This window comes from Lampris incognitus, chromosome 9 (assembly GCF_029633865.1).
Source record: "Lampris incognitus isolate fLamInc1 chromosome 9, fLamInc1.hap2, whole genome shotgun sequence".
Lineage (NCBI taxonomy): Eukaryota > Metazoa > Chordata > Actinopteri > Lampriformes > Lampridae > Lampris > Lampris incognitus.
In genome coordinates, this window is record NC_079219.1 from 25,946,830 (window position 1) to 25,959,697 (window position 12,868).

At 46.2% G+C, this 12,868-nt stretch overlaps 1 protein-coding gene across 1 annotated transcript in view; it reads right to left on the minus strand.

The window, feature by feature from the left end:
• Nucleotides 1-12,868, minus strand: part of LOC130117622 (intermembrane lipid transfer protein VPS13B-like) — a 457,273-nt gene that overhangs the window by 292,721 nt on the left and 151,684 nt on the right. The window contains exons 20-21 of the mRNA XM_056285747.1: nucleotides 5,241-5,350; nucleotides 1,663-1,798 (exon numbers count right to left, since the gene is read on the minus strand). Of these exons, the coding sequence (XP_056141722.1) occupies nucleotides 1,663-1,798; nucleotides 5,241-5,350 (246 nt within the window). The remainder of the gene's footprint in view (nucleotides 1-1,662; nucleotides 1,799-5,240; nucleotides 5,351-12,868) is intronic.

Sequence of the window (12,868 nt, forward strand, 5' to 3'; positions counted from 1 at the left end):
CTGGATGCGAGCAGCTACTGGGAGCCAGTGTAGGGACATGAGAAGGGGAGTTGTGTGGGAGAACTTACGGCGGTTGAACACCAGATGAGCTGTAGCTTTCATCTTACTGTACATTGTCCTGAGGCTTTAGATTCTTCCCAATATAATCCATTGCCTTAGAAGGGTCTTCCAACCGCTTTTCTTGGCCAGACGGTGAAGTGATATGACGCACTGCTGGGAACTGGACCCCATACTTGATGCCCTGGCAGCTCCGGAGGAGCCGCTTAGCTTCAGAGAAGGGCACTCTTTTTCACCACCACCACGGTGTAATCTGGGAAGATGCTCACTCTCTTGCTGTGCAGGGTCAATGAAACTGAATGGGCAGCTTTGCGGAAAACCTCCTCTCTCTCTGAGAAATAGTGAAACTTCACCACGATGATCCTGGGGGGCTCTCAGAATGGAACTGCCCTTCTGGGATAAATAAAGTTGTCTGAATTTGAATCTCCTTCATTGGGTGAGTGCTGCAGGCTGCGGTGAGCCTGGTCTAGGGTCAGGGTGAAGCTGAGGTCTAGTAACTCCTGCAGTCTACATCTTTCAGATGGGTCTCATGTTTTGCCAAGCCTTTCTTTATGGAGTCTATTTTTGCATTCAGATCCTCTGTGAATGAATCTCTCCATGCTAAGATCCTGCTCTCACTGCTTGCGATGGCAGCCATCACCCCAGATAAATCTGTAGAGTCCTCGTCCGGGGCCTGCACAGAGCCCGAGGCTTTAGCAGCCTGGTCACTGCTGGATTTGTTTTTGCCTATCGCGTCTTCTAAATGGTCGATATACACGTATAGAGTTGTGAGTCCGGTGTGCTAGCGGTTCGGTATCGAGAGTGTTAAACCTAATTTATCCGTTTTTGATCTAAAAAGTTATAATATTAATGAAAGTTTGCCCAATATAAAGACGTCCTCACGTTACTGCTCACCAGCATCGGTAGAAGAGTTTTAACCCACCTCCGATGCTCCTGGCCTTACTCCCATTCCACCTGATCTCTTGCACATACAGTATATCGACCTTCATTCTCTCGAACATATCAGCCAGCGCTCTCCCTTTATCAGCCATAGTGCCAACATTCAAAGTTCTAACTCTCACCTCCACACTCCTACCCTTCCTCCTCTCCTGCTGCCTCTGGATATGCCTTCTCCCTTTCCTTCTCCTTCGCCCAACAGTAGCATAGTTTCTATCGGCACCCTGCTGGCCAACAGTAGTGATGGCGGTTGTTGGTAACCCGGGCCTCGACCGATCCGGTATGGAAATCTGATTTATGATCCACATATTTGATTTGGCAAAAGTTTGACGCCAGATGCCTTTCCTGACGCAACCCTCCCCATTTATTCGGGCTTGGGACCGGCACTAAGAATGCACTCATATTGCCATAGGGGTCCATAAGGAAAGAAAAGCCAAACTGTTCAAAATTGTAGCCTTAAAAAAACAAAATGTAAAAATAACATGGAGGCAAACGGCAACAGTGGAACTCCCAATCCTTGATTTTCAAACAGATGCCTTATTATGAACATCTAAGTTAGTTAAGTACTTTATAATGCTATTAGCATGATAGCAAAACTTGGGCCAAGAAATTTTGGTCATGAAAAAGCAGAAAAGAAAAAGAGGGCCAGCTTTGGTTTTGTCTGCCTACCTGTCACTGTCTTGGTTTTGACAGGGCTGCTGGCATAATCTGAGGCCTGATTGGAGGGCTGTTTAGCCAGTGGCATGCTTCCCACAGATACCTCATCTTCTCTTCTCTTGGTCACGGGCATCACCATGGGAACTGCCTGTAATGATGTCATCACATGTCAAAACGCCCCAGATGTAATAGGAAATGTAGTTTTTTGGCAGCAAGAATAATGAAACAAACACAAATGTTAAACTTTTTAAGAATAAATAATTACTGCATAAATGCACACATTAGAAATATGTTATCTTCCTTTAAAATGTGTTTCCATAGTCTCCTTTTTTTGTGCATTCAGAAAAAAACTGTAAAATTACAAACACCTGCCTTTTAATGTCTTTCCCGGATTTTTGGAACCGATTTTGAATATCTTTTGTCCAAAAACTTTAAGCCCAAGAGCATGTCAAGCACTGTAAAAGTAGCTCTGAACAAGAAAAGACTGTTCCCTGTCAGCAAGGACATAACCCCAGGTTAACTTAAGACAAATGCAAGAATTAAAAGATCTGGGTTAATTAGGAGACATGGGGCATTAAGTAAGGGAGCAAGTGAGAGGGGGAGAGAGAGAGTGAGAGCGAGAGAGAGAAAAGGAGGTAAAGGAAAAAGAGAAAGGGAGGAAGAGAAAAAAGGAGAAATGTAATTGAATACAACCGAGACCTCCAAGAGCAACAACGGCCAGTAACAGCTCCCTGTTTGTTTTGAGTGGCCTCCCACATCGTTGGTGTGTGTGTGTGTGTGTGTGTGTGTAAGGGCCCACATCAACGATGTGTGCGCATATGTGTGGTTGTATGTGTGTGTGTGTATGTGTGTGTGGAAGGGCCCACATCAACGATGTGTGCGCATATGTGTGGTTGTGTGTGTGTGTGTGTGGGGGGGGGTAGTTGTAAGAAATTTAAAAGACAGTCGATGTCTGAAATAAGGAAACCACATTGGCATCAGCCAGTAGTGACAACAGACTGATTCGTATCAATGTAGTTTGTCTTTGTTACTTTTGTTATTGTACTGCTCCTTTCTTGGCAGGGTATCTATTAACACATTTCTTTAGATATTTTTCAATGTCAATGGAACTCCCTGGTTATAAAAAAGTTAAATAAAAATGTGGGATGCAGTTGCACAAGGCCACAGGCCAAATGCCAACTGGAGGCTTTGTAAACACAAATATGAACTCTGGCAAATTGTTTTCATAAATAATCCAAAGGCTGGTGGTGGCAAACAGACTCCAAAATTGTACCGGTTTTCAAATCTACTGGCTGTGTTGTCATCTTTTTTTTGGGGGGGGGGGGTCTCCCCAGTTGTACTTGGCCAATTACCCCACTCTTCTGAGCTGTCCCGGTCGCTGCTCCACTCCCTCTGCCAATCCAGGGAGGGCTGTAGACGACCACATGCCTCCCCCATACATGTGGAGTTGCCAGCTGCTTCTTTTCACCTGACAGTGAGGAATTTCACCAGGGGGAAGTAGCGCGTGGGAGGATCCCACTATTCCCCCCAGTTCCTCCCCCCCGAACAGGCACCCCAACCGATCAGAGGAGATGCTAGTGCAGTGACCAGGACACATACCCACATCCGGCTTCCCACCCACAGACATGGCCAATTGGGTCTGTAGGGATGCCCGACCAAGCCAGAGGTAACAAACACGGGGATTCGAACCGGCGATCCCCGTGTTGGTAGGCAACAGAATAGTCTGCTACGCTACGCTACCCGGACACCCCTGTGTTGTCATCTTAAGGCTTTCCCAAACACCTCCACCATAAAAAGTACTGTGAATACATCACTGAAATTGTAATTGAAATGGAAATCAGGGTCACATTTGCTTGACTTGGCCTGCAAAATTAGTTTGGTGCTTTTTGTTTTAAAGTGAATATGCTCAAGAAATTAAAAGAAAAAAATGTTAGTGGAACCAACATGCTCAGTAAAAAGAATGTATACACTCAGAAACATGGTATACACATGCATTTAAATATACACACAGCACTAGTGAAGGCTGTGCAAACATATACATGCAAAGAGGCTTGTGTTTATATGTATGTACATATGCAAGTGAAATACAAAAACTCGTGACTTTAGATACATGAAACCTATGTGTACATGCAGCACTCACATACTGTACTCAACAGAGTACAATATGCCATGTTTGATGGTTCATATTTAAAATTTGATTGAAGAAAATTGCAAGAAGGTGAAAAAATATTACACTTTTCTGTTTAGACACTTGATGAAACATATGTGTCTGGCTAGAATCAAACACTTGTGAATGTTATATTGTGTTATATTGTGAGCTAACCTGTAAAACACACACACACACACACACACACACAAACACACCTCAAACCTCTTGTTATCTACCCTCCATGTTCCACCCATGTTCCCCCTGGACACCGCCCTCCCCGTGTATACTGTACTCCTCTCTCTCCTCTTCTTTACCACCTCTTACCTCCACCCATCTTTTCCTCAACTTTTTTTCTCCTCTACATGTGTTCCATCCTCTGCTGTGTTGTTCCCCTCCCTGCCTTCCATAACTCGTCTACAGTCCCTCTCTCCTGCCTATTCTGGTCCCTACCACTCAGCCTCATTGGCTGCTACCTGGCCTCCAGCCCGAAAGCCTTGTCTAAACTAGGCCCCGACGAGAAAATGTGACAAGGTGCTAAGGCTGAGTGTCTCACAGATCCGCACACATACACATAAATCTTTGCATAAACACATACACAGTAAGACCCACACAACATGCAAAACACATTCATGTTAACAAACACTCACAGATATAGACAGTTTCAGATAAAGCTCAGTCCACAGACATGAGTCTATGTGCACAAAACATCCACACAGGAGACAGCCTTACTGTTACTACCCTAAAACTGGCAAGGGTTAAACGTATGACAAATGCTTACCCTATACTGCAATGACCTCCAGTTATCCCCAAGGCAGAGCACATCCTGAGCTGCAGCATGCACTCTATATATACCTACTGCAATTAACTGTCTCTCTGCCTCAGACTCACACATGTACAAACACTGTTTCATGTCAGTGCATAAACACACACACACATACACACAAAAGCGTCAATGACCCTTCCAAACTGTGGAAAGCATTAAACAGATGAGCTCGCTGAAAAAAGAAACATTAAATACATTACAATATGATACTTTCATTTACGATATATTTATGTGCCTATGGAGGAACCTGCTCTATGTCCCAGGCAATCAGACTTAGCGTGTGTGTGTGTGTGTGTGTGTGTGTGTGTGTGTGTGTGTGTGTGTGTGTGTGTGTGTGTGTGGGGAGGGGTAGGCAAAACACGTTCAATGTCCATAACCATCACCACCGTGACCCCTGTCAAATAAATAGAGAGAGACTGGATAGAAGACAGGGAGCAGAGCACATGGAAAAAGGTAGATAGGTAGCTGGTAAAAAAAAGGGAGGGAGAGATGGAGGGAATGAGAGAGGGAGGGAGTGAGGGAAATAAAGGGCTGAGGTAAGAGAGATGGAAAGCTAAAGACAGGAAAAGGGGAAAGAGAGAGAGAGTGTGGGACTTGGAGAACAAGGGGATACAGTACCTGCTGTTGTTGCCTGCTACTCCCTCTTGCAGGCTGGTGCAGCAGCCAGGTACAGAAGACTGGGTCCACGTTGACAGCTATGCCCTGGACACTGACCAGTAGCACAGCACCTGGACAACACAAACGCAGGCAGAGAAAGAGCAGATCAGGGCTCTGACTTAACCGTAGAGCTCCAAGAGCAGGAATAATCACGTTTAACAGCCATGCTACTACACAGTATAGATGTGCAGCTTTGCCACACATTATTTTCACCCCGTTCTCCGTCATGCAGACATAGTGAAGGTGTGGCAGCATATTTGTTTTCACCTGAAGAAGCTCTCATGCATCACAGCCGTGAGACTGAGAGAGAGAATATAACCACAGATCACGTAGGCTGGAAACGATACTGCAGGCTATCATTTTTACAATCCAACTCAATACTAGCAAACAAGAAGCTTTTCTGATGAGAGTAAACTCGGCGGTGGTGTGTCAATATCAAACTATGCCGAGTTACACGAGCACAATTCAATGGCGCTCAGATAAAGAAATGTATGAATGACTAATGTGGAAACTATGTGAGCCCTTGGACAGAAAGTCTGTTCTCATGCCATTGGGATGATTATGGCTGCAAAGTAGGAATATAATGTTGTGAATTAATGCAATCAACGTCAGGTAATAACCATTAAGTAAAGGTGACTTCAACAAATCAGCTCCAATTGGGTGTCTCGTCTTGCACTCCTGCACATTTACACTGTGTCCTAATGACCTGCCTGCGGGTATGGAGCCTGTTCCTTCCAGGCCAGTGTGGGGGCACAGTGCATTTCAATTGTGCCGTTCAAAGTGGTGTAGCGCAAAGCCAAGAATAACATTTTCTTTTGATAAATTTCTATGAAACGGGAGACCTTCTTGGGGTCTTGGTTTACTCTTAAATAATAATCTTTACCAACAATAAGCAGGCCCTGAGGTAATGCGTTAGGATCCTATCAATAATGACTCCCATGCCTGGAGGATTAGCACAGGGTCCCTGGCGTGCCGTGGAATGTCCCAGCCTAATGATATGAGGACGTTTCAGTTCTACCACGACTTTCAGCAGTTTAATGGGGTTTTGGAGAAGGCCCGGTCTTCTGTTTCAGACCCTGGAGCAGAGGACCTGTACTCTGTGTGTGTGTGTGTGTGTGTGTGTGTGTGTGTGTGTGTGTGTGTGTGTGTGTGTGTGTGTGTGTGTGTGTGGTGTATCGCCTCTGACAGGGCGTGATAGCTTACTGCTTTGCCTAACAGTCCATTCCCATGAATGGCATTGACAGAGCACAATCAACTAACTCTCTTTCTCCATCGTTTCACTCGCTTGCTCTCTCTCGCTCTCTCTCTCTCTCTCTCTCTCACACACACACCACACACACACACAATATATATATATATATATATATATATATATATATATATATATATATGTTTTCTTGTTACACCAGCTCTCCAGCTTGGCACAGACTGCGCCCTCCTCCATCATTCCCTGTGAACAATGCAAATAAAACTGCTCTAATTTGCTCCACTTTTACAACATTCTGTGATTTGTGGCCTGTGAGACTGTGTGGGTGTGTGGTGTGAAATGAATGTGCATGACTGTGTGTGAATGCATGTGTGGCGTGAAATGAGTGTGTTTTGTGTGTGTGTGTGTGTGTGTGTGTATGTGCAAACATATGTGTATGTCGGCATGAGAACCGTCAAACATGTGTTTGTGTTTTTTGCGTGTAAACGAAAGGTGTGAAATGTGTGTGTGTGTGTGTGTGTGTGTGTGTGTGTGTGTGTGTGTGTGTGTGTGTCCGCGTTGCTGTGGCTGCTGTGCGAACACATTTGCCTGGTGCCCTTTAATCCTCCGCCGCTCCATCCAGAACACATTCTGGGATTTCTCAATGCCTCAAATCCAACTCAGTGCCAGGCTTGACATTGTCCTTCCAGTCGAGTGCTCTATCGCTCTCTTTCTGTTCTCTCCACCTTCAACTCCACAAGTACCACCATGCCCTCCTCTCACTATTCCGTCACTGTCCCTTCTCCCCTCACAGTCTTCCTCCATCTACCTCTGTCTCTCTCCCTCTCCCCCTCCTACCAAGAAGGGGATCACAACCTCAACCCTCTGGCCTCGGCTCCTACACCACAGTGCGGCTGCTTAATAGGCCTTGGCTGTGGCTGCAGTGCTGGGGCCCTGCTTTAAGTGGTTTCACCATAGCCCAGAACAACCCTGAGCAGTATAGGACCCAATTGCCTGGGAAGGGGGCTGAGTAGCGAAGATGTATCCAATAAACTGACTCGAAACCGTGGTCTCGGTGACCCACTGAGCAAGATGAGGCACACTCAGCATAAATTAATCATGGCATAATAAGTCGTATTATTAGATGATGGATTGTTTACTTAAGAGTTATTATGGGAGTAAATGAGAAAAAAAAAACAATACATAAAAAGCCTAATTGCAGATAACTACCGATTTTAAAGCTGGCAGGCTTTTGGTCCTTGTACCCCTGCCAAACTTGAATCCTTATATTCTACAACTAGCAAATCTTAAGGAGGGGAGTGAATAAGAAAGTGAGGTATGCATGATTGCAGGTTTGTGAGGGACGTCACTAAGTTCACTATGTAAATAAATTAGCTCTCACAGCAAAAAGTAATTAATAAGCATGGTTTGTAATTTTAAATAATTATGGCCATTAAACAAGTGGATATCCTTCAGTGAGTAAAGATACCACATACTTTAAATAAGTAGGCCAGTTCTGAGCAGTATTTTGAGTGTCAGCTGCTTTTGTTTCAAAGAATATCCCCTTTCCTTCAGCCAACAAAGAGAGACAGAACCCTACTGATTCTGCTCAACAAAGCCACCCGGTCCACGCTCAGCACATCTTCACTGTCCTGTTTTGTCTTTCTCTCATCCACATCTAGAAACAGGAGAATCAGCCTCGCCGTTTCAAGGTCTGAGGGGTTTTACGTTCCCTTTCCATGTCTCTGTTTCATCTCCGTGTTGACACTGCTGTCTCCATGCAGTGGCGTGGAACAGCCTGGCACGCCACGGCGTGACCCTGGGAGCACACCCAGTGTTGTTCTTCTCTGCTCTAACAAGCCTGGTATATGGGTAACTACAGAAAAGTGATGACAACAGTAACAGTGTTTTTTTTTACTTCCTAATTAATTATTCTTTTTTATTGGATTTTTTTTTCTCCAATTGTACTTGGTCAACCAATTACCCCACTTTTCCAAGCCGTCCCGGTCGCTGCTCCAGCCCCTCTGCCGATCCGGGGAGGGCTAGAGACTACCACGTCTCCTCCGATACATGTGGAGTCGCCAGCCGCTTCTTAACACCTGACAGTGAGGAGTTTCGCCAGGGGGACATAGCGCATGGGAGGATCACGCTATTCCCCCCAGTTACCCCTCCCCCCTGAACAGTCACCCTGACCGACCAGAGGAGGCGCTAGTGCAGTGACCAGGACACATACCCACATCTGGCTACCCGCCCACAGACACGGCCAAGTGTGTCTGTAGGGACACCCGACCAAGCCGGAGGTAACACAGGGATTTGAACTGGCGATCCCCGTGTTGGTAGGCAACAGAATAGACCGCTACAATACCCGGACACCCCTAAGTAATTATTTAAAAAGCACGGGGAGATCGTTTCAGGGGGTATGAGCCTTGAAAATACACACAAACACAGATGTGTATGTAGACACGTGTGAAGGGACACACTCTTATAAATGAAATGGACACATATGCGCGCGCATGCACACACCCACACACACACACACACACACACACACACGTGCACACTTTGACTCACCGGCAGTGGACCAATTAATGTCAGAGGATTTTTTTTGGTTTTTTTTGTTTGTTTTTTATGGCTGAAGACCAGTAGAGCTAAAAAAAGGATGTGAGACTGCTGGCGTTGTTTTATGAGGAGCTGACATCAGGCCCTGTGTAACCTGGGGCTGCAGCAGACTGCCATGACAGAGAAACACAGCCTGTAATCTGCCTATCCTCTCTGGGTCATGCATGGCTTGTGTCATTCTCCTCTTCTCTGTGCCAGCCTCCAAATAATCTGCCACTCATGCATCTCTCCCCTAATTTAGCTTTGGCCCGTTTCATGTGAGGTATTGCGGTTTACAAATAATTAAATATTTTTAACAACACAGGTTTTACTCAGCTACTATGAGCATGACTTTTAGCAAACTGGGAGTGATTAGGTCAGCGCAAGGTCAACACGTGGCCCCACAGGTGAGCCAATTGCCCTGATTAGAGTTGTGTAGGTCATAACCCCACTACTAAAAAGGCCATGACCTCGCCATCAGAGCCACGGGCAGGACAGGAGAGTGGTTGGAGAAAGAGAGAGGTTGGAGTCTTTCACTGTCCACCCCCCAGGTAGGGGGGGGGCAACATCGTAGCCAGCAACCCTTATTCCTTCAAATCGCTTCATTGTTGGACACAAGGCAGCCCTGGGACCCTGCGTTCAGCCTCTCTAACAGAAAATAAATAAATTAAGCCCAGCCTGCATCAGCCAAATGACTTCTGACAGGTTTGGTTAATTTCGAAGCCAAGTAGCAAAACAAAACATTACGCCAGTACGCGGGGCCTTCACTGCCTTTAATTGCTTTTCCGATGAGCTCATGACTCGAAGGTGTCCTGGAGCAGGCTGTACAGCCCAACAGGTGCTCAACTGGTGTTTCAGTGTGTGTGTGTGTGTGTGTGTGTGTGTGTGTGTGTATGGGGGGGGGGCAAGAGAGAGGGAGAGAGAGAGAGGGAGCTGGAGCTGCTGACACCACTGGATAGGACCTCAGCTGTGTGTGGGTGGGAGGGTGGAATAGGGTGGGTGTGTGGGTGGGTGGGTGTGTGTCTTCCAGAAACATGCAAGTGTGCCTTTGTTAACATAAACAAATATTTGTATGTGGACCGATCCATGTATGTGCTACAGCACTGTACACAGCCACGTTCACACTGGCACACTCACACATACCCCACACCTCCACACGCACACTTTGTAGGGCTGCTCCCCTGCTGTGCTATGACCCAGCAGCCCAGGGGCAGAGCCTGCACGGGAGCCCAGGGGCTCAGGAAGGACACAGGCAGCTTTGACTGGAAACAGATCCCGGCATACGGAAAGCCTGCTCTCACCCTGAGGCTATGCACCACCTAGGCAAGCTCTGTCTTACACAGCTACAGTCTACTGTACAATGCCCTGGAAATCTCCGAGTGTGTGCGTGAGTCACAGTCTGTGTGTGTGTGTGTGTGTGTGTGTGCGCGCGCCCGCGTCTTTCAACAGGGACAGCCTGTAGTAGCCTACAGATGACAGGCCAGGACCACCTCATAAAGCTTGACTATGGCTGTGGGTACAGTAACAGGCAGGAAGAAAGCAGGAGTGTGTTGCTGCTAAGGGGAAGGAAGCAGTGAAGGAAAGAGGGAGAGGGAAGCGAGAGAGAGAGAGAAAGAGAGAGAGAGAGGGAGAGAGAGATATGTATACACAGACGTAGAAGGAGACACTGCACAGTGGGAAAGTAAGAGTTTTCACAGAACTCCTTCAACTAATCTACATGATAAGTGGCCTGGCTTCAGGGCTTGGCCATGGATCTGCCTGATTTATGTGATGACTAAGTCTCACTACACACAAAGTCCTTTGAACCGGATATATCACATATAACCATGTTTCTATCCACATGTACATGGATGCACGTGTAACTGTGTATGCCTGTGTGGGTGTGTATCGTGAACATAACAGGGGTCATGTGCCCTTGTTCCCATCACAGAGGATCATACAATCTCTCCTAATTAATTATTCGGGCTAATGTTAGACTCCAGAATACAGCTCTGACCTCAACAGGGAGCCAGGGCAGCAGAGAAAGGATGAAACACAGCCAGAGAGAAAGAAATTCAGGGATAACGTGATTAAGTGTGCTGTATCCTTCTCTGAATATGCTCACTGACATTTGTGTATTTTATTTTCTATGTTTGTGTGTATGCACATGCATGCAGGTGCCTGGGCATTTTTCTGTATGTGCAGTTAATACAGCCAGATCAGGGGATGTGGGGCGGCAGAACAGCAGCTCTATCAGACTCCAGATGTTGATAAGAGGCTCCATGGCCATCCATAACCCTCTCCCTCCACTTGATTCCAAGCCATCATAAATCCATATTAGCCCCCCTGGTGTTGAAAAGCCAACCAGACACTGCACAATGGCTCCCTGTGCCACAGCTGAAACCCAAGGAGCCCCAATTCAGCCGGCAATTTCAGCTGTTATCAGCTCTGTTATCTTCTCTTTCCTACTCTCTTTCAATCTCTGTCACGTGCGTGCACACACACACACACACACACACACACACACACACACACACACACACACACACACACACATACACACACACACACACACACACACACACACACACACACACACACACACACACACACACACACACAAAACTTTCTCTCTGGAAATCACACTGGAGGAAAACACTCATTCACTACCAAATGTGACCTGGCTCTTGTCAGCGAGATATCTAGCGTCCTTAATGAGAGACAAAGCAGACTGGGTCTGATTGCAGAAATGCATCATTACTGTATCCATCATGGACATACAGTGCACTGTGTGAACTCTGAGTGAGCCCCCGAGTAATGTATGGGGAACAGGAGAGATACTTCTGAGCTCATTAAGTAAACAGATCTCTGCTGCCGCTGCTGCTGTACTCCAACCAAACAGTTTTATACTGGTTAAGTCCTGTTGCTATCATTCAGCTGACTCATGGACCGTCTCTACAGTTCAAACCAAGTACTTTCAGTTAGTCATGAGAGGAAGAGAGGGAGTCAGACAACATTCAGGCATGTCACTAGGGCCCAAGAATATCTGGCTTCCCTTTACATTTTTATGTCTACCCCCTCTTTCTCTCTTCTTCAATATCATCTCCACCCTCGGGTCACCTATATGCCCATTTGCTCAAGTCCTCCTCCTCCCCCAACTTCTCCTATACTGTGTTAACCTCTTCCTCCTCTCCTCCCGTATGTTCTGTCCCCATCCAGAAAGTGTTTGATTTGGTGGTCCACCCACCAACCAGCTGTCACCAACCCACTGTCCTCTCCACACACCTCAGCTGTGCAGGACAAACGAGTAGAAGATCACATCTCAATATGTTCAGTGTGTTCTGTGGGTAGTTTAGTACACTTAAGATGATACCTGTAATGAATCAGTTTGCTTTAGTTGATATTGGAGGTCTTTCAGGAAGCCTGCTGTGACTAAGGTTGACAGCAATGAGCGATGATGGACCCGGTCTGCCTGCCTATCTGTCTGTGGGTTTGTTAGTCTCTGTTAATTTGATTGTTTCAGATAGTTGGCCCACCTGGAAGTATGTCAGTCTCCCTGGATGTCTACCTACCTGTCCCCTGGTCTCTCCATCTATATTGCATCAATTTGATGACAGATCTTATCATCTATCACGAATCCAAATCCAGTACAGTAGTCCTCAACTAACCTCACACATGCACAACCAATATCCATCAACCTCTAGCTACTCCTTCTGTCATCTGGATGAGAGCGAGAAATTATGAACATATAGGTTTCACAGTTTCAGCTTCTCACGTTCCCACTGCTTCTTTCCAAATAGAAAGCAGAATCATAAATACATCCTTT